This window comes from Betta splendens, chromosome 16 (assembly GCF_900634795.4).
Source record: "Betta splendens chromosome 16, fBetSpl5.4, whole genome shotgun sequence".
Taxonomy (NCBI): Eukaryota; Metazoa; Chordata; class Actinopteri; order Anabantiformes; family Osphronemidae; genus Betta; species Betta splendens.
In genome coordinates, this window is record NC_040896.2 from 19,802,524 (window position 1) to 19,829,720 (window position 27,197).

The window sequence follows — 27,197 nt, forward strand, 5'->3', positions numbered from 1 at the left end:
AATGAGGAAGATTGTCAAGAAGGAATTAAGTAAAGTCACGCTGGAAATTCAGACTGAGAGTAGGATTAGGGGCAGGTCCTCATGAGAGATCCACCGCTGCTAGATGAAACATTGCTCATGAGTAACCTATAAGCTAACGATAAGCATGAACGCCTGTCTTCGATGAACACAGCTGTGTTTAATGACTATAGTGAGAGTGTGATCGATGAGACAGGTTTCTCGTCCGTCGCTGTCAGAATCCGGGGATGAGCGGTACCGTTGTACCATCGGGGCGGTGATTCTCCCAGGGCTCATCCCTCTGAGTGACAACCACGATATTAAAGCTCATTTTACATCCACTGTGAAGATAAGGACACGGAGTGATGCAGCCTCAAGGCCTGAGGCTTTGTGTCAGTTACCTGCAGATATTAAGGTTAGACATAAGCGACTTACAATGGCCTCAATGAACTATTCCAAATATTCTTCACTGACTGCTTTGACGTAACATTGAGCTTGAGTTATGAAGTGAGTCTTGCATCCATAGTAAAATCGTGATGGTGTATGTTCTGCTGCAGAAAATAGAAGGTGGTGGTTGGACTGTAGTAGTAGAAGCAGGCTTCATTGATCCCCTTGGGGAAATGGTTTTCTCTACAGTTATCGCATGCACACACAAGGAGTAGCAGTGTGTGAAGTGACTTGCTCAAGGTAGAATCCACCTTGGTGGGATCAACTGGGTCCGAACAGGTGACGTCCCACTTCCCAGACCAACGCTCTACCCATTGAGCCACCAGACCACCAGACGGGGAGCTGTTTGTGCGGGTGTGTCCCAGAATGCTTTGCCCTCAGCCTGTCACTCATTCCTTTATTGGCTCACATTAATTAGCTCTAAATGCGCTTAAGTCAAAGCAATAATGTCCTTATCAGGTCTGTTATTTATAGCACGGTGTCATACTCCATATCAGCATGCATCTGGGCCAGTTTGTCATGTGACCTGCTCTGTTGTGGCTAGTTTTAACCATCATCTCTGCCGAGACCACAGTCACTGTGCCGTTGCTGTGTACTCAGTGGGAGGTGGGGGTGGACAGAGAGAATCTGATGAGCAGGCAATGATATTCACTGCAACAAAGCGTTAAAGTCCCCTTTTTTATCCCCTCACATTCAACAACAGCGCTTTCTGGCAGCAGTGGGTCAGTTCTGGATGTGTTTCTGGCTGGGCCCGTTGGGCCCGGCGGGCCCCGGCCGGGGCCTGCCCCCCGAGGACCCATGAGGGAGCTGCTGAATGACTAATGTCATTCTCCTTTTAAAGAAGAAGCCAAAAGGGCAACTTCTCATGGCTGACAGCGGGTTTCTGTCTGGACCGAACCGGTGCAGCAAAAATAATCAGAGGCGCATGAACCTTTTAAGAAATTTTATTGATGAAAACATCTTTTGACCCATTGGACACATAACAGAACATAGCAAAAAAGCTATTGAGAACATATCCTTTGAAGCCCGATCACAGATTCAAAAGCACTGCAACATCCGCAGTGGCTGAAACATTTATAAAAATAACAATCATTAAAAATATACATACAAGACAAAGATCTTTTTTCTTTCTTTTTCAAAGTGTGATTTGCAAAAGACTGCATGAACAGAGACGGATACGCATACGAGACAATCCATGAAACCCACAATCTCAGCTGATAGGCACAATCACTAACTGACAGGCAGACGGGAGCTCACTAGCTGGTCAGCTGCTGGGACTTCACTGAGAATAAGACGACACACATACACGGCCTGCACAATCCAAAGGATGCCGTCGACGTGGACACACTGAGGGGGTAGAAAACATGAACGGAGCGGTTACGTATGGCCAGAGTTAGGCAACAGAGGAGAAGAAAGAGCCGCCTCGTCTGTGAGAGCATTTAATATTTGTATGAAAACTACTGAAATGATGCTGGTTGTAAAAGCTTAAAATCACCAGTCAGGCTGCTTTGTGAGGATTAATTGCATTGATAAAGCTGAAGCGTGTAATCATAAGCATTTCTATATACACGTGTGTGTGTGTCTGTGTGTGTGAGTGGAACGAAGCGCAAAACCATTAATAAGCATCGATAAAGGAACTTTATCAAATCAGGGCCTGATGGGAGAAGCTGCAGCGCTGGCGCTGGTTCTGGTGTGGGTTTGCACAGTGAAGCACGGCGGCCGTGGAGACAGGAACCCCATCACCAGCTGCACCCATCTCTCCAGGCTGAGTCACTCCTGCCTTTTAACCAGAACACTCAGCCTTTCAGCAGCCTCTCCTATAACTCTCTCCCCTCTCCTACTCTGTTCTACACAAACCGGTGGCCTCAGGAGGCTTCAGGGCAGCCGGACGAGCCGCCAAAGCGTTTGGCACAGCATTTCCTGTGCCCCGAAGAGAGAGAGAGAGAGAGCGTCTGCGCAGCCCGGGCCCCGTGAGGCTCTCGAGCTCTTCGGCAGCCGCTGAGGAATTCCCTGCCAGGGTGCTACAGCAAATAGTGTCTCGTCATCTGAGGCCTGTCAGCAAATATTCTTGAACTGCAGGAGGAAGCGCGAGCAGCACAGGGTGTCTGTGAACGCCGCCTTTTCTCACCCTCTCTCTCTCCTGGCAACTTCTTCTGATCTGTTTTTTCTCAGATGAAAAAAAGCACCGCTGTACAAAATATACAGGAAATACTGTGTGTGTGTGTGTGTGTGTGTGTGTGTGTGTGTGTGTGTGTGTGTGTGTGTGTGTGTGTGTGTGTGTGTGTGTGTGTGTGTGTGTGTGTGAGTTTTGCTGCTGATGATCTGATAATGCTTGACACTCTTCACCATTAGACCTAAACAATAGCACTATTGATACAGGTCATGTTCACATCACTCAGAGGAGACAAATTTAGGTCTGAAAATATCCACGTGAGAAATGCGAACGTTGCAACGACACGTCAGTCACACACTGGACTCGTGAATGGAGCCCTTTGGCGTCCGGACATGTTCAAAGACTCTGCGTGCGCGAGTCCGCGCGTACATTCACCTCCTCAGCGCCTCGTGTGCCTGACTAGAAACACCGCGTGGGCTAATTCACAAAGGCCTTCTCATCGCTGTCTTCGCCTCCTGAGAGGCAATAGGCACTTAGTAATGCGTATATATACAATACATTTGTACATATACAAATTGTTTCCCCATCAAAAGTGAGTTTTAACGTTAGAAACCATGAAAAAAAAACATCTTTGGTCTGTAAACGGCCACATCCATAGCAGAGACGGCAGCGGGCAACTACCTGGGCTCTGCTGATGAAGCTCAGTCCACTCTGATGCCACCCAGAGTGTGTGTGTGTGTGTGTGTGTGTGTGTGTGTGTGTGTGTGTGTGTGTGTGTGTGTGTGTGTGTGTGTGTGTGTGTGTGTGTGTGTGTGTGTGTGTGTGTGGACACTGAAGGCTTGGCTGCAGTAACTGGACGGGCTGAGCCGGGCTCCGTGACAGTTCTGCTGCTCGTACCCGAGGCCCCCGTGTGTTCGCCCCCATATTCCAAGCCACCAAAACCAGTCTCTTCCTGACGCCGGTGACCTGGACGGGCATGTGACGAACTGGAGCTGTCCTTTATTCAGCATTCATACCCAACGTATGAGCGAAACACAAGCTTTGATGCAAAACATAAAAAAGAAGACTCCTCTTCCTTCCTTCCTTCCTTCCTTCCTTCCTTCCTTCCTTCCTTCCTTCCTTCCTTTCTTCCTTCCCTCCTTCCCTCCTTCCTCCCTTCCTTCTCCGTGGGGCATGAAGTGGCACCTCGACCACTGGCTCCTGCTCAAACAAGCCCCCCCCCCCCCCCCCCTCGGGGCGTCTCAGTTACAGGGCAGCCAAGTGGAGTACGCGGGCTGCTGGCAGGCGAACACCGGCTGAACCTGCGCTATGTAGTAGTTGCTGAAGTTGCCGTCGGCCACGTAGGGCGCGGGCTGGTAGTAGCACGTGACGTTAGCCACGTTGGGGATGACGTTCTGCTCGGCCAGCACCCGCACCGCCAGCATGGCGATGAGGCCCAGCGTCTGCCTCCGCTCGTGCCCCATCAGGCACACGGTGCTCTCGTTGACCACGCCGTGCAGGGTGGTCAGGTAGTCGTACTTGCGGTCCTCCAGGCCCACGAAGTGGTTCTGCAGGTAGGACTCCAGCTTGCGCTGCTGCTCGCCGATGTCGGGGAAGTCGATGAAGAAGCGCGAGCACATGTAGCGCTGCAGGGACTTCATCTCCGACTCGGACGCGGCCCGGAAGCCCCTCACCAGCAGGTGGCAGTACTTGAGGAGGCCGCCGCCCCGGATCTCCTCCGGGTTGCGAGTGCAGATGATCTTGTGGCGCAGGTGGTCCAAGGCCTCGGCGAAGTGGCCGTACACGCTCTCGCCCACGATGGTGGGGTGGAAGGTCCCGGTCATGGGGTTCTCCGAGCACTCGTAGAACAGCAGGAGGGAGTCCAGCTTGATCTGGAAGGAGTCCACGCTGAACTCGAACTGCCGCCGGAGGGAGTCCACGAACTTGAGCTCCACATTCTTCCCTCGGTTGTTGGAGAGGGAGATGAGGCTCCAGCGGTCGGAGTCGTTGCACACCTTCACCATCTTCTGCACATAGGCTTCCTGTTGGTGAGTGTGAGTGGACGAGAGAGAGAGAGAGAGAGAGCGCATAAACATTAACAGCCTTAAAGGTGCAATCACTGCTTAGCTGCTTCATGCACATTGTGGCCTTATTTTCCCAAAATGCAACTAGATTTTATTTGTAACAATCCTCTTTAATAATATGCATGAGTGTTACCGTAGCTGCACTGTTACTGAGACCGATATTAGAGGCCATAGAATGTTCTTGGATATGGATCTAGGTGGCTGAGCTCAGGATCCCTTCCAAATTGGTTTAACTCAATCCTCTTAAGTGCACAAAACTAACATTTTACTATCACTGAACTAATCTAATTGCCCATAAGCTTCGCGTAACGACCGCTGGCACAAATGCAATTAAGGCTTTCATCCTAACATTTCAAAAAGTAAACAAGTGAAGCAGAGACAACAACTAGCGGCCAGAGCCGTCAGAGTAAATGTACCTTTAACGTTAACGGGGTTATTTTCTCTTTATTCACACAGTCGGGTAAAAAGTCCAGGAGACAGTCCAAAACTATGTCCTTCACAGTCTGGAAATCACTTTCACCTTTCATATCTGCGCAAAATATGAGGTCAAGGTCCTTAAAGCCCAGTCCGCTATCCTCGTGCAGGATGTGACTGGCCGCGGAACCGTTTAACCGAACGTCCCGGACGTGGATGTGTTTCTCCTCCATCCGGCTCCGAACCACCTTCACGATCTGCCGCGGCTGCATCTCCAGCGTGGGGAAGTTGCCCCGGCCGTGGATCGGGATGGTCTCCGTCAGGATCGCGTCCAGCCGCTGCACTTGCTCCCAGTTGAGCACGCTGACGTTGCTGCCTCCCGCGTCAGACACGCAGCCGGTGGCGGAGACACTGGCGTCCTCTGACATGGTGACGACGAGTCCGCGAGTTCAGTGGAAACGGCGCAAAATGGAATCGCTGCCTGCGACGGTCGCGTCTTTACGCACAGATTCTCCGCAGTTTGGCGGCTGTTACGTCACTTGCATTGGGCTCCTTGGTTTGGGGTCGCAAGAATTGACGATGGCGCAAAAAAAAGTAAATTAAAGCAAAAACGAAAAGTAAATAGGGAAAGTGTGGGAAGCGCGTTCCAGTCTGCGCAACAGCCCCTGGTGGCGCAGCATTCAAGCTGGTGGTTGTGTTCAAGAAGAAGTGGAGCCAAGTCGCCAGAGTCGCAGAAGAAGCCGAGACCTAAATTGCTCTTCTCTTTCCGTGCGCTTTTAAAACGTCGGCTCCGGCGCCGCTGTCAGTGCGTCCGAGCGCTGCGCATCGCAGTCTTTGAAGGTCGCTGGTGATCCAGGAGGGGGTTTGCTTTCCGGCTGTGGCTCCATCGCCCAAAGGCACGCCTATGATTTTATAATTTTTGCATGAATAAGCTGCCGCTCAAGTCGCACTTTGACACATATTTCCTCCTCTCTCGTGGGGGAACTTAACCGTTACCTGCCCAGTCGACGCGCAGCGCGCTTCTGCAGGAGAGTTTAGCCGCGGCGTAAAGATGTCAGCTGCGCACCCGCCCCCTTCGCCGCTCACTGCGATCCCCCTGGAACGTATCACTCCATGAACCAGAGCCCCAGCTCTAAAATGCTCCTTCCTTTGTTGTTCTTTAGCGAATATATCCCCCCTGAACAAACCTTAGCCACCTGCGTTTACTTGTCACGATAATTTAAATAACAAAAAAACAAGATTAAAGGCACAGAAAAGTTCAATATAACCTTAAATAAAACCCTATTTTCAGATTCAGCGGATGCGCAACCACATACAAGTCACTCAGCGTTGTCATGTCGCCCCCTGTTGGCCGCTTTAGGAATTGAAGTAAAACTGCAGCACTTTACTACCTTTAAAACGTCACATTAAAATTGCACCAGCGCAAAAAATCATTTAAGCGGTTGATGCTCCCGGATCATGAACTCATGCATTCATTCACGGTTTGCTGCACAAACTATAAAAGGAAATGTCAACGTCGCCCATATCAAAGGCTACGTGGTCATAAGATCTGCATCACTCTGTAACAACAGAATTCCACCTCTGCTCCTTTAAATACTGTTGTGTTTTCTCATACTTAAGTCTAGTTAAGTCCGGATCAGAGGTCCTGGTCGTTCCTAAGAAGCTGGCCTGGCCCGCTGGGGTTAAGCAGCGCGTCCATGCAGGACGGGGCCGGTGGAGGCGAGGGCCGGGCCCTGCGGGGGGTCAGGGACTCGCAGCGGTCGTGTGAGGGTGGGGCGGCTGTCACGCACGCTCCATTAGGCAGCGTAAAGCCCTGCGTCACCACTCTCCCTCAGACCTGTAAACCCTGATTATCCCATTTACGCTGCTGCCCCTGACAGTCACACTGAATGTAGCGTCACATTGTACAGGTAGCGACACGAATCACCAACACTCACGCGTGAAGACGTGGTTTTTTTAATAGACGCAGCTATCAGCTCATTTTTATATTGCAGCTTTTCGCTTCGCTTTCATATTTCGCTCTGGTGGCTTTCAGACAGGTTGATTGCAGGTCTCTGAAATTCAATCCCACATCTGGAAATGTACATGGAACCATGAGACCGTTAAAATGCACCAGGAGCAGCATCGTAGATGTGTTTCCCAGGTGTAGAGTGTTGGTTGCTATTTATTGGGCTGAGCTGTTTTCTGCAGGTCACGACTGTCGTCTAGCAGGAACCATCAGAGTATGTGGGGCTGAATATCCTCAAGCATCATGACACTATTAGACACATTAGAGCATTTTCCAGTATTTAATATTGAAAAAGACTTGACTTTGACTCCTGTTTACATTTGGCATTCGAATATGGGAACGAGTCTAACTAACATTTTACCAATATGGCCCCGAAGACACTGATGTTGACATTGAGAATGGATTTTCCTTCTTTATTATAAGTTGTGACTTTGTGTTTTGTTATGTTATGTGTGGTAAGAATGGGAGACAGTGGTTTCCCCTCAGAGGAAATATGGAATAAATCTATTATTCAAGTTTAAATAAAAAAGCCTATTTTGAAATTTGCCATTTGAATTGTACCATTTTCACAACAAAAGCCTTCGTGCAAGAACCAACATCTGCTTAACATTTAGATTAACAAAGCTGCTACGTTCAGCTGCAGACGGGCGTAACGACTATCTCAGCTCAATGTCACATTTAGAAACTAGGTCAAGTTATGATGGTGGAGATGTTTATCACCAAAATACACACGGGCCTGTGTGAGGAACCAAAGCACAGCTGTCTGAGGATATTGTTAATTCTCTATAAACACGTCTGTTTACAAAGGAGCTTATTAATATAAGATCAAAAATCCATTCGACTGATCGTGTGCATGTTTCTAAAGCGTTTCATAGCTTTGCCAGAGACAACTGCCATGAACAAACCAACCTCAGTCTGTCGTCCGTGTTTCCAAAAATGAGTTTAAATGTGAAAAATTGAGGGAGGACGGAGCAGCTTGCTAAACCCTGCGCCAGTAATGATGAGCGAACAACCTGATGATGAAGACAACAATGTTGTGTGTGCCGCTGGTCTGATCTAAACCAAAGGATGTGAAGCAGCATGAATCAGAATCGCTTGCGGTTCGATGATGGTCTCACACATGGTTCAGACATTTTCGAGGCAATGACACAAGTAGAAAACAAAGAAGCTCTCGCAGCCGTCCCCCGTGTCTCCTCATCCACCCTCACCCTCATCTCCCCTTCACACAGATAGCTGAATTCCCATTACTCACCCCCGCCTGTCGCAGAGATACTCCCACCGCTGACGGCACGGTTGGTGGCGCGGGGGTCATGCAGGGTCTGTGAAGAGGAGAGGCTTTGGGCCTTTTTTTACTGTATCATCCACATCCCAAAGGTTGGATGAGGCAGGTTTGTCTTTGAATAATCTGGCAGATTAGTGGTTGAGGTTAGTGGGGGGCGGTCGTGTTTCACAGCAGGAGATAGAGAGGCCCGTCTCACCTAATCGACCTTAATGTGGGCTCGTTGTGATGCCACAGCCTGCAGGTCCAGGAGCGGCGAAGGCTGAACGCTGCTGCTAAAGCACTTGAGAGGCTGATAGAAGCTGCAGACGCATGGAGATCGTGCTGTCACACACCTACTCCCATTCCCTTCACTGGCCTCGGTGCTGCACGCGGAGCCTCCGAGCCGCTGCTGGAAGACGTCCACCTCAAACAGACACACCTTTACCTCAAAGGTTCCAAAGCGCGCTTTTCTAATCGGTGACACTTCACGCTTAATTGCAGCCTGGATCCTTTCTGGGTGTGTCCGCCCGCAGTAACAACATGTATTAGCGGCGATTCGAGACGAAGGGATGAGACAAAAGACAGGGACACGCTCATATTGTCTTCATCCGTCTTTATGGGCTCAGTGAAAAGTTTGAAACTTTTGGGGGAAAGTGCTTATTTGCGTTGTTGAGAGGAGACGGATGAGAGACTCGGTGCCACACTAATCTAATAACAGAATGTTGCCACGGAGCTGCCAGCGCCACCGAACTCGGGCCTGTTCTCGCAGCTCACAGACGTCACGACGCGGGAGACACGTGGCCTCGGCCGTCACGCCGATGACGAGGAGGGACCGGTCCTGAGCGGCGGCCAGGACGGCAGGAGGCCCGGCCCGCTCCAGCCACACTTTCACCGACCAACACTTTCCGAGGCCCTAATGATCTTTGCAAAGCTGGCAGCTGAGCGACGGCCACGCGGAGGTCAGGTAATCTGCAGCTAACAGGCTCCATGTCGGCTAAATAGGATTGAGAGGACCAGTTGAACCTTTAACCCTGAGACTATGAAGAGGAACACAGTGTGAGTCAAAGGTAAGTATTCAGACTTTCTATGAACATAAACTAGAACCCTTCTCTACATAAGCGTAAACCTTCTCTAACAGCATCCTTGTTCTAAATTATTAACACTATTTTATAGTTAAATATATTTCACAGCTTCACCTTCCCATCAGATTTGAATACATATGTTGAGTTCACTATATACAGTATGCTGCACATATTTATTATTATCTGTGGAAATGAATGAATTTCCCAATATAATAATTTTGCTGACATATTAATAAATAACCTATTAACAACCAATTTTACCCCCTTAGACATATAGACAATAAACAGATACTAATTATACTTTTTTTGATGATCCTGTATCCGTTTATCTGCATTAACCTTGTGCACTATATTTTTGATTGATGTTTATGGTTTATTTATTAGTCTTTTCTCATTTTTATTTTTATTATTTTCTTCAATTTTTTGGGGGAGAGAAATAAAGTTTGATTGGTCGATTGATCTATACTTGCATTCAGGTATCTGACACTGAGTCAGTTACAATTAGATTAATGAAATTCCTGTCACTAACATCATTACCATGACTTGATCTAGACTTTATTCCTTCATAGAAAAAGTTTTCAACATAAAATGTGTGATTTGTGTGATAAAATGTGTCAACTTAATTTCTCCATGCAGAAAGTGAGCATTTTATTTCCACTGAATCACTCCCAGACAACAAAATCCCCCAGAGAACTACATTAGAGTCATTTATAATTAGATCCTTGCACATGACGTTGACAAGCAGCCTGATGACAGATAAAGCCAGGCTGGACGACGGCGGCTCTGACCCCGCTCATTTTGTTTTAGCAATATTACCAGCACGCGGGAATGTAGGAGGCATTCTGTCTTCGACATGTCTGTCACATCCCCTTCTCTCCATAAACAAATTAATCCTGAAGTTATCCTCACCATCTGGACGCCAGCCCTATGACTTTTCCATCTGCCTGGCAGAGGGACCTGATGGCCAGGGCCGGTCCTCAACCGTTTCTCCTTAGCAGGAATGCACCTTTCCCATGCTGCAGTACAGTATAAGGAGCTGCTGTCTGCAGAAGCAGGATCTGCAGCGATGAGGATTCATTCTGCATTTCCCATGGGCAACATAGAAATATACTAACCGATGCTTAATGACCAATGGATCCTGTCTATCAGCCTTCCTTTGGCAGCGCTCTTGTGTCTGTGATAAGATTCTACAAGTCTCTTTCCTAGAGATGATGCTGTAGCTCAGGGATGGTTCATTTAATGCAGGCAAATCTTATCCCATTTAAGTGGCCCTCAATAGAACATGATTCTCCTTTTTACTTAGTTCGTGACCAATAAAAACCAAACTCCACTCCACAATAAAAACATAATCTGATAAATGTGTACAAAATGTATTTCAAAGCTGAACACCAACGATGAACAACATCATGTAGGCAGATTCTTATGCTTGCTTCATTATGCTGGAATCATGTGACCCTCCATTTATATTATTACCTAAAGCATCAAAACTCAAATCTAAATGGACTGTGAGGATGGTGCTGGTGTCACTCTGGCCAATTTTGGTGCGATGGAAAAAGAGAGACATCCTCTCCAACTCTTTGATTTTAAGTATCATCTTGGCATCGGCTAATAGAATCTAATTTGTAATTAATATTTCTCCCACGAGCCATCTGTCCCTGACTTCTGATGTGATGCTCTACCTGTAATTGCAGCCAATAAAACCCCTAAATCATCACACTCTGGGTCATCACAGTTAATGACAGGCTGAGACTCGATAATGGTCTTATGCACATGCAGGGCAGATTCGCTGAAATAAGGACAGATGACAGGGTCATTGCACAGGTGAGATATTTTATTGCATGCCGTTTTTAATTCACATCCTCCTGTCCCCTCCCCACACACACACACCTACACAAACATGACAATGTGGTCCAAAACAAGCTTACACCAGCTCCAGAACAGAAGTCTAAATTAAATGATTATTTACCTTGTGTGTATGAGGTTATTAATAATAAAGGCACACCAGCACTAAAAGGCTAGAAAGCCATTTCCCAGCAGTCAACACTATTTGGCATTAACCTCCCTCACTGCATCAAAATATGCGCTTTAAATATGACAAGTAGGCATAAATAACTCACTGATTCCAGTACAACTATCATTTCACTGCAAATTGGCTGAAACAGCTATGAAAATAAAAATATAAAGAAACAAACTGCGTTGGTAAAGAACCCTCTTCACTCCTTTAGGAAAGATGAAAGCTCTGCCATAGATGACAAATTGGCACTTGACACACTTTTTTTTAAAGTCACATTTAGATCTTTTTGTTTCCGCACGCACGCACGCACGCACGCACGCACGCACGCACGCACGCACGCACGCACGCACGCACGCACGCACGCACGCACGCACGCACGCACGCACGATCTTTTTGTTTCCGCACACGCGCACACACGCGCACACACGCGCACACACGCGCACACACGCGCACACACGCGCACACACGCGCACACACGCGCACACACGCGCACACACGCGCACACACGCGCACACACGCGCGCACACGCGCGCACACGCGCGCACACACGCGCACACACGCGCACACACGCGCACACACACTCTAGTTTGGACCCATTTTGTGGCTAGAAAATGTGTTATTTCTGTGGCAACAATATTTGTTTGGGTGACTTGCTTTCTGTTGACATCACAGATTTATTCAAGTGGGACAAAAGAACACGCAAAGTAATCCCAGGCTCAGCATGTTGAGTAACAAAACAAAAGCTTAACACTGTAGTGATTGGGTTCAGACTCAGCTCCACGTGGATGGATGAGACCGAGGTACCTCTCATCACACACTGATGGGTCTGATGCTGACGGCAGGGCATGTTCTCACTCACAGGATGTAGCATGTAACAGCTAAGCGTGTAAATGTCAATGTTTGTTCCAAGTCGGGGCTGCCATAGGACCTCTGGAAGACCTTTCAACTACTATCAGCTCATCAGGGTTGCCATGTGCCTTATAATGGAGGAGAAGGTCTTGGATGGCCCGCTCTTCAATCTAGAAAGACAGATTAAAAAGACTAAATGTGGGATGTTGTGGTGACCGAAACTACATTGCATTCAGAGTGAGGGAGTCAATTTGACAGTGGGAGTGCAATGATAAGACCATCTTACATAACAGCTACCAGAAAACCACAGAGGGGGAAAAATTACATGAAGGTGCTGACAAATGCTTGGCAACAGCCTGAAAGGAAAACCAGAGGCAACTCACATCTAACCAGCACATTATGTAAATACCAGCCAGCATACACACACTCCTGCAATGACTCAATGCATCCCTTTTGTGTGTATGTGTAAGCACACAGGCAAAGACACGTCACCTGGATGAGCGCAAGCGGCTTCTCTCTGCTGCGCACGAGCGCCGCCTCCTGCTGCTTCTCCTCCTCCACGATGGAGGCGAAGGTCACCAGGGAGGGTAGAGGAGGGCTCCCCACTGCTCCCAGCACCCAGGGCCTAAAGGGGAGAGACGGACAACACAGGATAAACAACCTGACTGTGCTGTAGAGGTCAAAGCAACAAAAGGTGTAGAAGGGTGGACAAAGGTGGTAGATCCTGTGTGTAAATGTCTGTCCACTTAGCTTTAAAAAGGCATCTTACATATGTAACAGGAGTAGGACAAGTTGAGATGCCTTTTTTTGACAGGGGATCACACAATAATGGGGAGAGTTTAGCATAATTTTTATGATCAGACCACGTGAGTAGTGTGTAAGTTTTACTGTAGTTTTGTAGAAGACTTAAAAAGACTCAAATATTACAAAAACACCTATATTAAACCTGGAAACTAAGTCCAGGATGAGAGAGACAGAATGTACGATACTGCTGCTACTTCCTGAGCCCAGAACTCTGCTCAGCTCATCCAAATACCAAGAGGAACCTGAAACCAGCTCCCTGTTCAGCGCAATCCATTTTGACACCAGGGACGCCCTCGTCAATTCTGATTACCATCACCAGCTTCACCGGACTGACTCACAGCGGTTCCACATCCACGGAGAAGTTGGCTAGAACCGCGGCAGACCAAAGCACGAGTAAAAAAATGGCAACAGAAGCATTATGTCAGATAAGACACAGGCTTGCTTTGCCAGAAGTAACCGAGAAAGCATGATGATAAAGAGGTTCATCTTAAATGTTTCCGTGAGATTAATCATATATTAACCATTGTGTGACTCTAAAAATAAATTTTTGCCATTCCAGGTATGCTGGGTTTGGTCTGACTGAGAATTAAAATGACCAGTCATATTTGCTGCCTAGGAAACAAGGAATATATTTTAATGGACCAGAGCTTGGCTTGTGTGTGTGTACACCATGAATGGTAAAGACATGAGCTTGAGATGAAGTTCTCTCAAAGTACTACAAGCATGTGTACCGTGTTTGTCCAGCTGTCTCAGGATGCTTTAAAAGGTCACTGTGACTCAGTGTCCATGGTCAGGTCATCCCAGCTGTACTGGGTCATTCTGAGCTCTTCTCCTCACTCAGTCCAGAACCCTGTGTCTCTCTGAAACTCTCTAACTACACGACATCTTTGGTACAGTAAGTTGTTCACACACACATGTATGTTTCAGTATTTTGTCATGTTGTTTGTTTGTGATGTGCATTTGATTTCTATTCATAAACTGTTGAAATGAAAAAAGGAATTTACAAGCCTGTAAACACACATTTAATTTAAGTCAGTAAATTATTTAATTAGTCAGTAATTAGGAATTATAGTGGACCTACTTAGAAATAAAAAAGTAGAGTTGATGGGCCATCATGTATATAAAGTGTTTGTTGAAAGCAGCCGTTTGTGTGTCTTACATCCTGTCAGTGGACACGTCAACACTGCCACCAAGTGGGAAACAGCAGTATAGAAGTGAAGTGGTTCTCCTGGCTTACGTGTCTTTCTCTACTCACCCAGTGGGTCTCTCTGGCTCGCTGCAGTCACCGTCCTTGAACGTGACCTTCCGGGCAGCAGCGGGGACAGGCGATCCCTGTGCACCTTGGCCTCTCTGTGTCCCTTCTTTGGTTAGCCGGTTCTCCTCCTCCTCCAGCAGAGCCCGAAATGAGTATGAGGATGGTGGGGAGTTGACTGTTGTTGCCCTGCAGAGAGAAACAACAAGACAGAGCAACTCAGACATCACAATAAAAGTCACTTATGCCCAGTTCACCTTGATACAGTATGTTCTCCAGATGATCTCATGATAGTTGCGAGCAGTGGACACTCGTCTTCACATGTGGGCCTTACTCACCAGGTCTTTCCACTGCTCTTGGATGGAGTGCCTGCGGGGGCCGATTTAGCAGAGGTGGTCTCCACACTGGCCTCCTTGTTAGCCATGGCCAACATCTTTCTCTGCTTCTGGGAGAGCTTAGTGGGAACATGCGAGTGCTTGATGCTGGTAATGATGCTGCACACAAAGGGACATGTATGTAGTTAACAACATTGGTACTGTCCACGTGCCTGATCTCCTGTTAAACTAGTTAATGTAAAATAAAATGGCCTCTAATACCTCCCAGGGCTTTTAGGAGTGGCTCCCATGGTCTGAACAGAGTTGGCTTCCATGTCCATTATAGTTCTCAGGTCCAGGACTGGGGGTGGATGAACAGGACTGCAGACAGTAAAGATTAAAAGAGGAAAACATAATGGTTGCAGAGGAAATCCAGGTTTATAAGTATAAAGACAAAAGAAGCAAATAATAGAAAGCAAACAATGTTTTCACAGGTATGATCTGTTAATTGACTTTTACCATGGAAGGCTCTTGGGGATGGTTTGTGGAGCAGAGTCCGGTGGAGTTGGAAAGGTGTTTTTCAGGGAGATTGGGGTGTTTGGTGGAGTCTTCAGCCTCACACTGAAAACCTTCTCATCCTACAGGTAATAAGAACAGTATGATCCAATTCATGTGGTCAGTATAATCTTGACGTGAATTGTTATGTAGCTACTTTTCACCTAAAACTCATGAAAACAATTACCAACAGGTAACTAAAGTACAACTAAAGTATTTGTTGTTTTAATCTCAACCTCAGATCTGTCATGGAAGACGGGCGACTCCATATATCGCGGACTTCCCACGCCCATGGTGCTGCCCTCTGAGTCAGACGTGAGCAGCTCCTGCAGCGACTCCGTCGAGTTTGCCTTGCCGGACTTCACCAGACACGGCGAGACCACGGAGAGGACAGACACTGTGGCAGTCAGATAAACATGCCTGTGATTTGTCATATTTGTAAAAGCAGCCTGTAATGGTAAGATATATCAAAACATTGAACCCTGTTTATTTTATATAGAGTGTGTACCTGTAGCAGGGGGGCTCTGGATGATATCCAACAAAGTGTAACCTCCTGAGCTGTCAGAGCGTCGCCGTGATTTCTTCTTAGCCTTCATCTTGGCCTTCTTTAACAGGATTTCTCTGGAGAAATGACATGATATGGTGTATATACTGAACTGCTAATGTTTCGCAGTCGGCTCTTAATGAGAAACTATGTAATTCAGTCTAACAGAAATATTACATCCTGGTAAACCAAATAAGACCACAGTAACAGTGAATATGAACATACTAAAGGGTTCTGTTTGTGTACCTGCAGGAGTGATCCAGCTCTGTCTCCGGTTTGGGACTGAACACAGCATCCAAATCCTCATCCTCATACACACTGAGATCTGGAGCACCAGGGTATGGGGTGATAACTCTCTTTTGCATGGCTGGGATCTGATTTATAACAAAACAAACAAAGAACTTTACAACTTGTGATGTTGTACACTGGCATGTTTCTAAAGGTGGGGGGTGACTCACCATCCTCTTGTAGGCTGCAGAAAGCTCCATGAGCACTTCGTCACTAAGAATATCCAAAGCTCTGAGGGCAACACAAAACAAATGGGCAAACAAAGATACATATGTGAAAGCATAGATTTATTTATCCTTCTACTGAAGTCAGAACTTTTCCTGCAGTATGTTGTTTTCTTTAAGTATCATCCAAATGAAAATATGAATAAAACTTTTATTATTGTGTCTTTATTATAGATTATAGATAGATTATTCTATATCTCACCTTGACTCCAACAGGGCAGCCATGTTGAGCACGATAAACTGGAGACAGGAAAGTTTTAGCTGCTCTGCGTTGTACATGGCGGAGAACTCTAGCAGCTTGGCAGCATTCTTCAGCGTCACTGAGGAGAGGAAGGACAACACTTTCACTGGCAACTTGAAAGAGTCATTTAAATGATGCAGTTGTGTCTAATGATCTTTAACTGCCACTTCTTATTATAAACTGTTATAACCTTTTTATTATATTGTACTTGTACTATTTACTGTATTGTACAGAGGTTTTAATATATTGTTATACACTTTATATTATATAACGTATAATATAACGTAAAGCCACCCAAAGCCATGATCCTAGGGGAAACACTGGACAGTGAGATTTCCCAAGCATTTACATCGGTTTTACTGGCTTGAGGGAATATCTAACTTCTATTTAACTATTAAACCAAATACGGGCAGAGGTGACAACATTTTATTTATAACATGTCTGCAATAAAGATGCCGTATATATAGTAGTAATAGACGTACTGTAATATGTTCGCCTGCCCATGGAATTACTTTAAATTACTGAGTAAGGTTAGTAAGTGATGATCAGACCTGTTTAACATTCCAACCACAAAGCGCTAAATGATCAGCGTCTAATCGGTAAACAATAAAAGCAAGCACAAACACTGTAGCTCAAGTCTCTTGTAAGCTCGTAATGTTTGCATTAATATCAAATAATTGGTCAGATATCTATGGGTTGGCTCACACAGGTGAATGGACCAATGGACTATTTGTTGTGGAAACACTGGAACTTGCCCAGTAAACAAACTTTGCAAGTCAAATCTGATATTTTAGAGAAGGTGAGAACTCGATACATTTCTACATTTCTGATCATAAAAATGATTATTGCGTGATCCCGTCAAGGCATCTCAACTTTAGTCCTGCCACATCTGTAAGATGCCTTTTAAAGCTAGGTGGACATTTACACACAGAATCTACCACCTTTGTCCACTCGATACAAAATCTGGATTTACCCCATCAGTATCAGGCTTTACAATAAACAGTGTTGTGAGCATAATTAAACTTTTTAATCAATTACCTGGCACATGAAATTAATACAACACTGAGTAAATGAAAGCTAGTAAAATTTAAAAAGCGCAGAAAATAAAAAGCTAAAAAAAAGAAAAGGGGGCAGTTCTAAGACAAATACAACATACAGTTCTCTGTGATGACGACCTCGCACATCTCCTTCAGTCGTGTGATGAGCAGCTGGTCGGCTACAACCAATACGTTGCAAACAAACTCCACATTCAGAGACTCTGTCACGCAAAAGAAGAGAACAAGTGCCCACATTGTTAGTACAAACACTTCAACATCTGTTATGAATTTCATGAAAACAAGGGCTCATTAATGACACATTATGAGCTTAGCTAAATGTTTCAGCGTGCAGAAACACTTGGGACGCTACCTTTAATTGTAGGAGCCTCGTCTGTGTAAATGTACTCGAGGATGACTTGCAGGATCTCTGAGCTAGTAGGCATCTCCAGGGCAGAACAGGACGTGGCCTGAAAAGGAAGTGAATTATTGTCCACCGTATTTTTATAGCCAGAGGATTTCATCAACCTTAGAAAGAATGAAGAACCTAAAACAAAGCATACCTCAATCCAAGGGTTTCCAAGCATACTATTGAAGTATTCTACAGGGAAGAGACAATAAAATATATAAGTTCAGCAGCTATCTAGTGGGAAGTTCTTCTATTTAGCGAGCAAATAGGAACTAACTGAAAAAAACATAAATACAAAACGCAACAGGCTAGAGTTCCTTAGTGATACTGTACTAAAGGGCCAATACTGCAAACTGTGTGTGTGTTTCATCATTCTCGATTTGTTCACTCGTCCATGTTACCTAGTCTTGCACAAAGGACACTTTTGTGACAAGGGAACTCCTTCCCATCTTCGGATTTCAGAGTAACATCACACAGATATGAGCTGTACAGACACAGAAAGAACCAAGTCACAAAATCTGCAATTTCATTATTTGCAAAATTAGTTAGCGACGTTGGCACCCACCATTTTTTCTGGTAGAATTTAGGCTTGTGGCCAGTCTTCTTGTTAACAACTTTGATCATTCCATTTTCATATTTGACTCCATCAAGGCTGTCGGGCAATAAAAAAAAAAAAGAATGATTAAAAAGGAAATGAAATGAAGTCTGATTTTGCATCAGGGTCCAGAGTCCGCTTGGCCTCTCACCGTGCAGACAGGTTGCCCAGGCCCAGCTTTTTTGCAATAGTCTGTAAGCTCTTCACAGGACTGACACCGCCCTCGTTGCCTTCAGCCCTGTCAGCTTTGCCTCCTTTCCCCTTCTTGCCAGGCTTGGAGCCCTTGCTCTTGGCCTTGTCTCCAGTTCCTTTAGTGGCAAGGGGAAGGGAGTGGTACACCTCGAAGGCTGAGCGACCCCTCAGTCCCAAGTCCTGCAGGCTGCTGATAAGCTTCTCCTGCTCCGAGTCCTGGCCGAGGCAACAGAGACCAACGCATTCACCATGAATTAACCACCACAATTACTGACATGGTAGCTGTATTGTGCATATACTGTTATATGACAGTTTGATTGCCATTTATGGCCTTATTCATTTTCTAGCCCTTACCTGGTTGAGCCCCATCAGGGTTCCGGAAACTCTTGGCCGGGCTCCATGGACCAGCATCTCACACGAGTCAGTGTAGATGAACTGCAGAGCGTGTTCCAGCATGTCCGGTGGAACTTTATCCAAAATGAGTAGATCACAGCCCACAGCATCCTCGCTCTTCCTCACTTCCTTATCCAGTTCCTCATCATTGCCACAATGCTTGTACATGAACTGTTTCCGAAAAAAATCGGACCTCATGGACAGGATGTACTTATGAGTTGGAAAGGTGCGATCGCCGGCCTGGAGCGTCACATCGTGGATGCTGTCGGTCTCGTCCGCCTCATCCAGAAGGCTCCGAAAGTGTTGGGAGAAACAGGACGGAGAAATGCTGGGAATCTCATACAAGCTGGATGGAAAATGCAGGACAGACATGTCATTCATGGAAAAAAGTACTGTACACATCAAGATCCCACACACACTCTTACAGTACACACTCACACACACAGCATTATTTATGCTTGTCTTGTCATGTGTGTTAATTCAGTGGAAGCGTTTCACAGTCGCTTCTCTGTCAGCATAGATAGTTGTAGGAATACTGTAATTGTCCTGTCTCTCTTGACCCACTATGAAGCTTGTTTCCTTTCTGTATCGTCTCTCATCCTTTATACTTGCCTCACACAGTATTTCCTTGTGTACGAAAGGGTATCTCCACTGCTTTAACTTAATTCTGGTGGTTTTGTTTTTTTACACATGTTTTAATGGTATTAAATGTACCCCTTGCCTTCTGATAATTATCACTCTGCATTGAAAAGCTCCTACAGATTGTCTAAACACACACTTTATACATAAAGCATTTGTTTAGGCTTCAGGTCAAAATGTGAGCATCCTACTATGTTTTGGGGTCGGCCTGAAGAGCTCCAAAGTTCCGGCCTTTTGAATCTATGGTGATGCTGACAGCTCTGTGGACATGGTGGAGCTTTTCGAGGCGAATTCGCTCGTACACCGTCACAGCATCTGAATGGCCACAAACCTCCACACCGTCATCTGCAAAATCAAACCTTACAATTACAAAACTGCTAAACCACGTTATGTACCGATTACTGGTACAAATCAAAGGCAAAGCCCTATACTGCTCACCTTTCTTTTCCCCATACTTCTTATACTCGCCGGCCCACACTCCACTAAAGCCCTCCCCTTCCTGAGTCACAAACATCATGCTGTTTTTGCTGAGCGCTATGTCCGACATGAAAACCTGACGTCCGTACGCCCACCGGCACTGTCTCACTGCGCTGCCGGAGGAACGCCAGCAAAACACCTGACAGCGAGGGGAAAAATGCAAGAGGGGGCAGATTTAATAAAACTTGCACTGACAAGTATTAGGCCACCATACAGACTCGACTCTGCACTGTATTGTGTAACCGTCTATACCACAGGTTACATAACTGGACAGAAAAAAGTGGTTAAGGTTAAAAATACCAGCGTTATGCATTTCCTCTATGTGCAAATGTTTAGAAACTAGACGGAAGTTAAATAATCCAAACTTTTATCATTTTAAAACTCATTTAAGCAAACTTCTGCAGTAATGTTTTCCCCCTTGATAGGCTTAAGTAACAAATAAACCGTTTCTCATATACTCACCCTTCCAGCTTCATCCAATGCTAAAATGGCCACCTTTCCACCTCCTCCCTCACTCAGGATCTGTGGATCCACACGATGATCCAGACTGCCACCGCTGACCAGAACCTTCTTGATGTTGAGCTGCCTGCGCACGATGAAAAGTTAAAATGAATTATAACCCATTTTGTGCTATGTTGTGTAAAATCAGCACATGCCAGTCCCTTTGATGATGATATCCACACATATTCCTCAGCCAACTCCGTAACTGTTTCAACAGGCATTCCAGACCCCTGATTCAAATTGCAGAAGACCTCTGAAGACACGTACAGCATCAAGCTTCTGCTACTTTTTTCCACAAGAAACAATGTAGTTTATTAACACCATTGTGCAACAAAAACTTTGTAAATTGCCTTGAGATGTTGTAAACCGACACTATATAAATAAACTAAACTTAGACACAGCCCAATGAGAATGGCAGAGGTGAGGCAGAAGTGACAGCTCCTGTTCTTCTGCTCTAAGTACATTTGGGGATAATGCTAAAGAGAAACGTGTAATGAATTTAAAGTTTCCAGAGTGTTCCTAAATGACTTTACAATGTGATGTTTAAGAAAAAAAAAGGTTCCTTCCTTAGAACTCAGTAGCCCTGCTGTTTTATTAACCTTGAAGCCATTTTCCTGCACTGGTAGTCAGCCAACAGGTAGACGTCTCCTTTCTCAGACACAACCACCGTTGCGCCGTCACTAGCTGCAGCCATTGCTATAGTGACATCCTTGTGGTGCAGGGCAGAGACCTGCCGGGGAGCTATCACACACTTCTCCCCATTAGGATCCAGTAGGTAACCTGGAGATCAAATTACAATGAAGTACAAAATATACTGTGGTGTATTGCAATATTTAATGCTTTACTCTATGGAAATGTACAGTACCTAGCTGGCCTCCATTGAGTCCCATTGTGTACACAGCTTCTCTGGTCCACAGCACTGTGTGGAACCTTCCTGCTGCTACTCCAATCACTGTCCTGCCCTTGAGCATCTTGGAGAAAACCTACAAACACATATAATTTGGTCATTAAACTATGTCATTTCACACAACCAAATCACATATTCGCGCTAGTCGTACCTGTTTAGGCACATGTGCAGCAGCAGGTGGAGGAGCCAGACCCAGCTGGTTGAAGGTGTTGAGGCCAAACGCGTACACATAGCCTTCCTCTGTCAGCACCACTGTGTGATCTTTGGCTGCTGCCACCTGGGAGCAGTGGTGGGACATCAGACCCTCTACCATTCGAGGAATCTGAGAACAGGAATAAGAAGGTAAAGAATAGCGATGACTGGAAAAAAAACATACACGATGATTGAATAGCCTTTCATACTGGGAGTTTAATGGCATGATCATTTACCTGCAGAAAAACCTAATTATATTTTGATCTCATCTGTTACTTTCTCTATTAACCTAATGTGAAAGCATGCAACTAATTAATGGATTTTCCGAGGAAGTTCAGAAAATTGTACTTTACTATTCACACTCGTTCGGTCGGCAGAGATACAGTCTGCTTCAGCATTTTTTAAATTTTTATTTTAACACAACTGAATGTTAAAATTAAATTTAGGAGACGAGTGCACACAGCATTTAATCAGATGGTGCCCTGTAACAAATCTCACCAGATAGGTCTGCTCATCCCCATGGCCAAGCCGTCCTCCTTGTCCATGTCCACACGTAAACACCTGGCCTTTCTGAGATAGGAACACAGAGTGGAACTTGCACAGAACCACCTGCACAGAGAACAGGAGGAGGGATATATAACCGAGGGTAATTATGAAATTAGATATATGCAATTATTTTAAATGTCTGAGGTAATTGGGCTCTTGTCAATATAATTTTGACCTCAAAGTAAAAGCTGCAATTCATCATTTTCCATATGCTCAGCCAAAGCGTCTTGTTGTCATAGTAAAACACTATGCCAATAAAGGCCAAGTGGAAAAGCAAACATCATTACTAATACATTGCTCCCATCAAGCCTCCAATCGAGTGCAGGGATGTTTCCTCAAGTATCACATTGATGTGGACATTCATACACATGCATACACACCAGTGCAGTTCATTTAATTAAGAACATGTCATTGTGGAATTAATATTTAACCTCTGGCACCTGCTGGATTGGCCTACGAGAACAAAGACAATATGGAGTACCACTGGGTCATTGTGTGGTCATGAAATAGGATCCATGACCTGTCCGCCGCTATGCTTTATGAAATGACTCTACATGGCACGTCCTGCAGGTCAGGAAACACCTCAAACACAGGGATTCTTCTTTAAATAGTGTACACAACACAGACACAAACCAGCTTTTAAATGCAAAGTCTCAATGAAAACGACAAATTCAAAATGAGACAACATATCTTACATGGCCATTCTGCATTACCTAATCTGCTACAACTAGTGCATGGTGTATAGATACAACACTGAGGGTAGCTGCACCGGTGCCAGCAGCTATATTAATCACACTAGGAGCAGCCAAAGTGCACAAAACTGTAGCCTGGCTGGCAAAGTTTGACAGCAGTTTAACCATGCATAAACAATGTCACAAATGAACGCTACTCAGAAGAAGAGAAAGCTTATCGGTCCACATCTGACGCACCAAATATGTGTACCATTTCTTCTTTATCTCAAACTAAGGTTACAAACAACAACGTGTGGAATAGGATTATAATGCTCAATAATTGATTGTTATATTATTATTTCAAGTTAATGGGATGAATTTCTAAAACATCTACATCTTCTAGAATTTGCTGATGTACCCTGAGGAGGAGGGGGCATAATACAGGTCTCTGGGGAGGGACTGTTTTGCTGATTTACCCAGGTGGCGCTCCTTATCTCCAGTACCCATGTGGCTTTTTTTATGTAACATGTTGGCTCAGAGTTAAAACATGAGGCCATTACTGGTGTGAAGGAGACAAATGCAAGTCTGAAAGCCCTTTACGGTGTGAAAAACGTTGATGCTTCCCTGGGGAGAAAGAACCTCTGAGTTGTTAGGCTACCTGCTTTATGTAAACTCCAGTCCTGGCAAACACATCCACAAGCTCAGGGTGCTGGCGGCTCTCCTGATTACCATGGCCCAGAGTGAAATTAGTATTATTTCCCCATGTGTATACTTCAGTTGGATCTATGAGAGGGAGAACAGTTTTGGGTACACAGTAGTCATGGCACCCTTTACATAAGTTAAAACTCTTGTTTATTTACAATGTGTTATTTACATCTCCAAATGTCCCTTGGCCAGACACGTTTTGAAGTTTTAAAAAGGGATGTGTTTTAACAGAGAAAACATGTGAATGCATCACAAACAGGGAAGATCACAGCAAATTTATTCTTAATAAAAAAAGGCCAGGAGCTTTCTCACCACTGTTTTTAAACACAACATGTGTTGGCCGGTCCTTCATTGTAAGGTCCAGAACAGAGAGACCCTCCTTGTCCTGAGTAGAGACAAGTCCACCATGCTGAAACACAAACAAGAAGAAATTATTTAATCGTCCCCTGTGTAAAACAACTGGAGTACGCAAACTGGAATCATTTGGTTTAATTCTTCTTGGGGGGTATGGCAACATACGTATGCACCTATTAGGTTAATGCATGTTATATCAGACCACATAAAGTTTAATATGACCACTTCAAAGCAAATACATTTCCTTTATTTGATGTTTGTTTATGTGATGTATAATATAAAAATTTTCAAGAATCGTTACTTTGTAACGACATGTTGAGTGTAGATTGCTAAGTTGGAACTTAATCAATTTAAAATTTAATCTACATATGCAAGTATGTTAAGTGTAAAGGGTTCTAATTGAGTTCTGATGTGACCGTACCTTAACTAGCGATATGAGACAGTGGATCTGCCCATAGAATGCACTACGGTGCAAAGCAGTCCAGCCAGATTCTTTGTCTCTCACTGTGACGTCCGCGTTCTTATTCACCAACAGCCACTCCAGCAGTTCCTTCTTCCCCACTGAAGCTGCCAAGTGCAGGGCTGTGCGACCGAAGGTGTCCCGCAGGGTGGTTGCATTATGGCAGTGTGATGTCAGGAACGCCCGCAGATGCCCCTCAGAGCCGCCCGTTAACGCTGCTATCACCTGCTCTGCGTGCTGCTGTGAGCGGCATTTTGGGGTGCAGTCTGGTTTAGCCAGACTCATCCTGACCTCTGCAGAATCTTCAGTGACCCTCCTTCCTAATGTATCATGAAGTCTTTCTGGCAGCCCACCACCCAAAATTGCAATCAAACTCAAAAGCAATACGATGTGAGGTAGCAAACTAAAAACATTAAGCAAAATCTTGTGTTGCCACTGCGCAAGATGGTTTGGAGCGCTAGAATTGTGCCTGTGTTGAGGTTCCACTGCACCCTAGCAACTCCAGAGCCTTTGTGTGACTTTGTTTCAATCCACCATTTTGACCAAAAAGTGAACACAAAATAAGGTGCTTACAGTATATAAATGCATTAAGAATTCAATAAATATCAAACATCTTAATTTTTTTTACAAAATTGTACATTTAAAGGTTTGAAAAAATAGTTTTTATCTAATAATTTGCAAAAGGCAACGATTTCACCAACCCTCTGACCTTCTCTTCCAGCAGTCTAACCATCAAACTTGAGGGGAAAGGCCCCCTTTCCCCCCAAAACTCTCACTTTCCTTCTCAAAACGCCATAATTGTACAGTGTCCCTGGGGAAAAGCAGAGAGGCAGAAGGATTAACAGCGTGCCCCTTATTCACACGTTGCATGATAATGCATATGCAGCAGCATTGTCCAAACGCAGCTTGATGCAGAAACGAGCAAAACGAGATCCACAAGTGCAAAGGTCAGAGCAAATTTAGCTTCTTAACAGCCCTCAGTAGCTGACATCCCCTCAGTCGACTGCTCTGCCTGACAGCTCAACAGAGATAAAGATATTGAAATTCGAACTTTGCATATATAATTTGCATAATGCTAATATTTTATTGGCAAAGAGCGCTGACGTAAATATGGAAGTTCGTAAATGTTGTCCAACACTTTAGCAGAATTATGTAGCAGGCCATGTTAACGCTAGCCTGCAGCCATTAGTCCTAACTTTAACGCTACTTTTGAGTTTGGGCTCAACTCTATTTTACTAAATATTGTGTTCTGTGTGTCAGAACTGTGGCTTTTAAGCCAATACGAAGCAATAACTGACATTACGTTTATGGTACTCTTAATACAAGAGGACTGCATAACTATTCCCGTACAGCTAACGCTACATATCTGTTTAACATCGCAATGCTAACACTCTGTGCAGAAGCTTATAATTTAATGATTATGATTTAAAATAAACATTACACACAAGTGCGGCAAATGTATCTAAAAGGGGTTTAAATTTGTGTACATTTGACAGGCTGCCAAATGTAATGTTAGTTGGCTAGCTGTGCAGTACTCGCCAGCTAGCATTAGCTTCAATGACACATCACCGAAAGCCACCGTTAAAACGCTGTACTGCTCGGGTAAATCAGCGTAGTATAATGCCTTACCTTCTGTTAGTTAAAGGAAACAGAGGATATGGGCAAAGTAGCATCAACGGCGTACATCCACTGTGTCATTACTACAAATAAAGAACGACAGCGGTTTATTTACTGCTGTAATTTTAGATAGGAGCCTGCAGGTTAGGTAAAAACTCTTAGTAGTGTCGAGACTTCTGATTGGTCAGGCGATGTGCATACCAACATCCTATTGGTTGAAAGGAAGGGGCGTTAGCGCTGCTCATAAGGCGCTATTGCTATTTCTATGATCTCAAGGGAAACTGTATTTATTTGTTATTACCATTAAATATAGGCATAATTATGAAATATTAGCAGTTTACAATGTAGGATATGATAGCGAGGGTGTTGTGCTTCATTTGTGTAAGCTGAAGCTGTTTAAAGCTGTTAAAACACAGAAATACAGAAGTGAACGTGGGACTTGAGTGAGCTTTGTGAGCCTGGAGCTTAGATTTGCACAAATAGAAAATGATTTTCTTTACAGAACAGTTTGACTTCACCTGTATTAAGACTGCTCTGGTGTAATCAATTTTCTTAATGTCACTGAATTTGCTTCCTGCTCTGACTGAAACCACACCAAAAAGAAGATTTAATGTCAACCAAGCCGTCATGTAGTAGATTTACTTTCAGACTGATGTTTTCTCTAAGCTTGAGCTGCAGGTCTTCCAGGTCTACATTTCACTGTGTGATGATTTTTCCTACAGGTACTTTATGTGGCTTTGTTTTTCCACCATATAAAGTTCAGTGTGTGTTTGCCACACAATTCTACCTTTGTTCATCTAGCCACAAGACATTTTCCCAGTAGTGTTGTGAGTGTCAAGGTGGTCATTGGCAAACTTCAGACATTCTGCAATGTTTTGTTGGGGGAACAATAGTCTTCCCTGTGCTGTCCTGCCATGCATACCATGCTTTTCACCCCACAGAGCAGCTTGTGTTGTAGCTTTGGAGTGGCTACTTTCATAAAGTGAAGCCACAGTACCAGAACATTTATATTTATAAAGTCTGACATACAGTGCA

At 44.9% G+C, this 27,197-nt stretch overlaps 2 protein-coding genes across 3 annotated transcripts; both read right to left on the reverse strand.

The window, feature by feature from the left end:
- Nucleotides 1-1,372: 1,372 nt before the first annotated feature.
- tent5aa (terminal nucleotidyltransferase 5Aa) lies at nt 1,373-6,076 on the reverse strand. The gene is made up of 2 exons (XM_029130180.3): nt 5,037-6,076; nt 1,373-4,578 (listed from the first exon to the last, which is right to left on the reverse strand). The coding sequence occupies exons 1-2, from the start codon at nt 5,460-5,462 to the stop codon at nt 3,799-3,801; spliced, it is 1,206 nt and encodes a 401-aa protein (XP_028986013.1). The 5' UTR covers nt 5,463-6,076; the 3' UTR covers nt 1,373-3,798.
- Nucleotides 6,077-11,919: 5,843 nt separating this feature from the next.
- ibtk (inhibitor of Bruton agammaglobulinemia tyrosine kinase) lies at nt 11,920-26,331 on the reverse strand. Of its 2 annotated transcripts, XM_041067805.2 has the most exons (30): nt 26,175-26,331; nt 25,255-25,356; nt 24,507-24,886; nt 24,044-24,140; nt 23,685-23,809; nt 22,308-22,418; nt 21,769-21,939; nt 21,576-21,693; nt 21,310-21,490; nt 20,672-20,795; nt 20,171-20,348; nt 19,924-20,077; nt 19,055-19,439; nt 18,660-18,916; nt 18,479-18,565; nt 18,315-18,397; nt 18,068-18,105; nt 17,878-17,974; nt 17,627-17,728; nt 16,432-16,549; nt 16,176-16,236; nt 15,964-16,091; nt 15,682-15,794; nt 15,410-15,570; nt 15,138-15,256; nt 14,901-14,999; nt 14,643-14,798; nt 14,308-14,493; nt 12,741-12,873; nt 11,920-12,418 (listed from the first exon to the last, which is right to left on the reverse strand). In XM_041067805.2, exons 3-30 carry the CDS (start codon nt 24,828-24,830, stop codon nt 12,293-12,295), a joined length of 4,032 nt encoding a protein of 1,343 aa, XP_040923739.1. In that variant the 5' UTR covers nt 24,831-24,886; nt 25,255-25,356; nt 26,175-26,331; the 3' UTR covers nt 11,920-12,292. The 2 variants fall into 2 exon arrangements, with proteins under 2 accessions (XP_040923739.1, XP_028985270.1); XM_029129437.3 differs by having other exon boundaries at nt 24,507-25,356.
- Between the last annotated feature and the right edge of the window lie 866 nt (nt 26,332-27,197).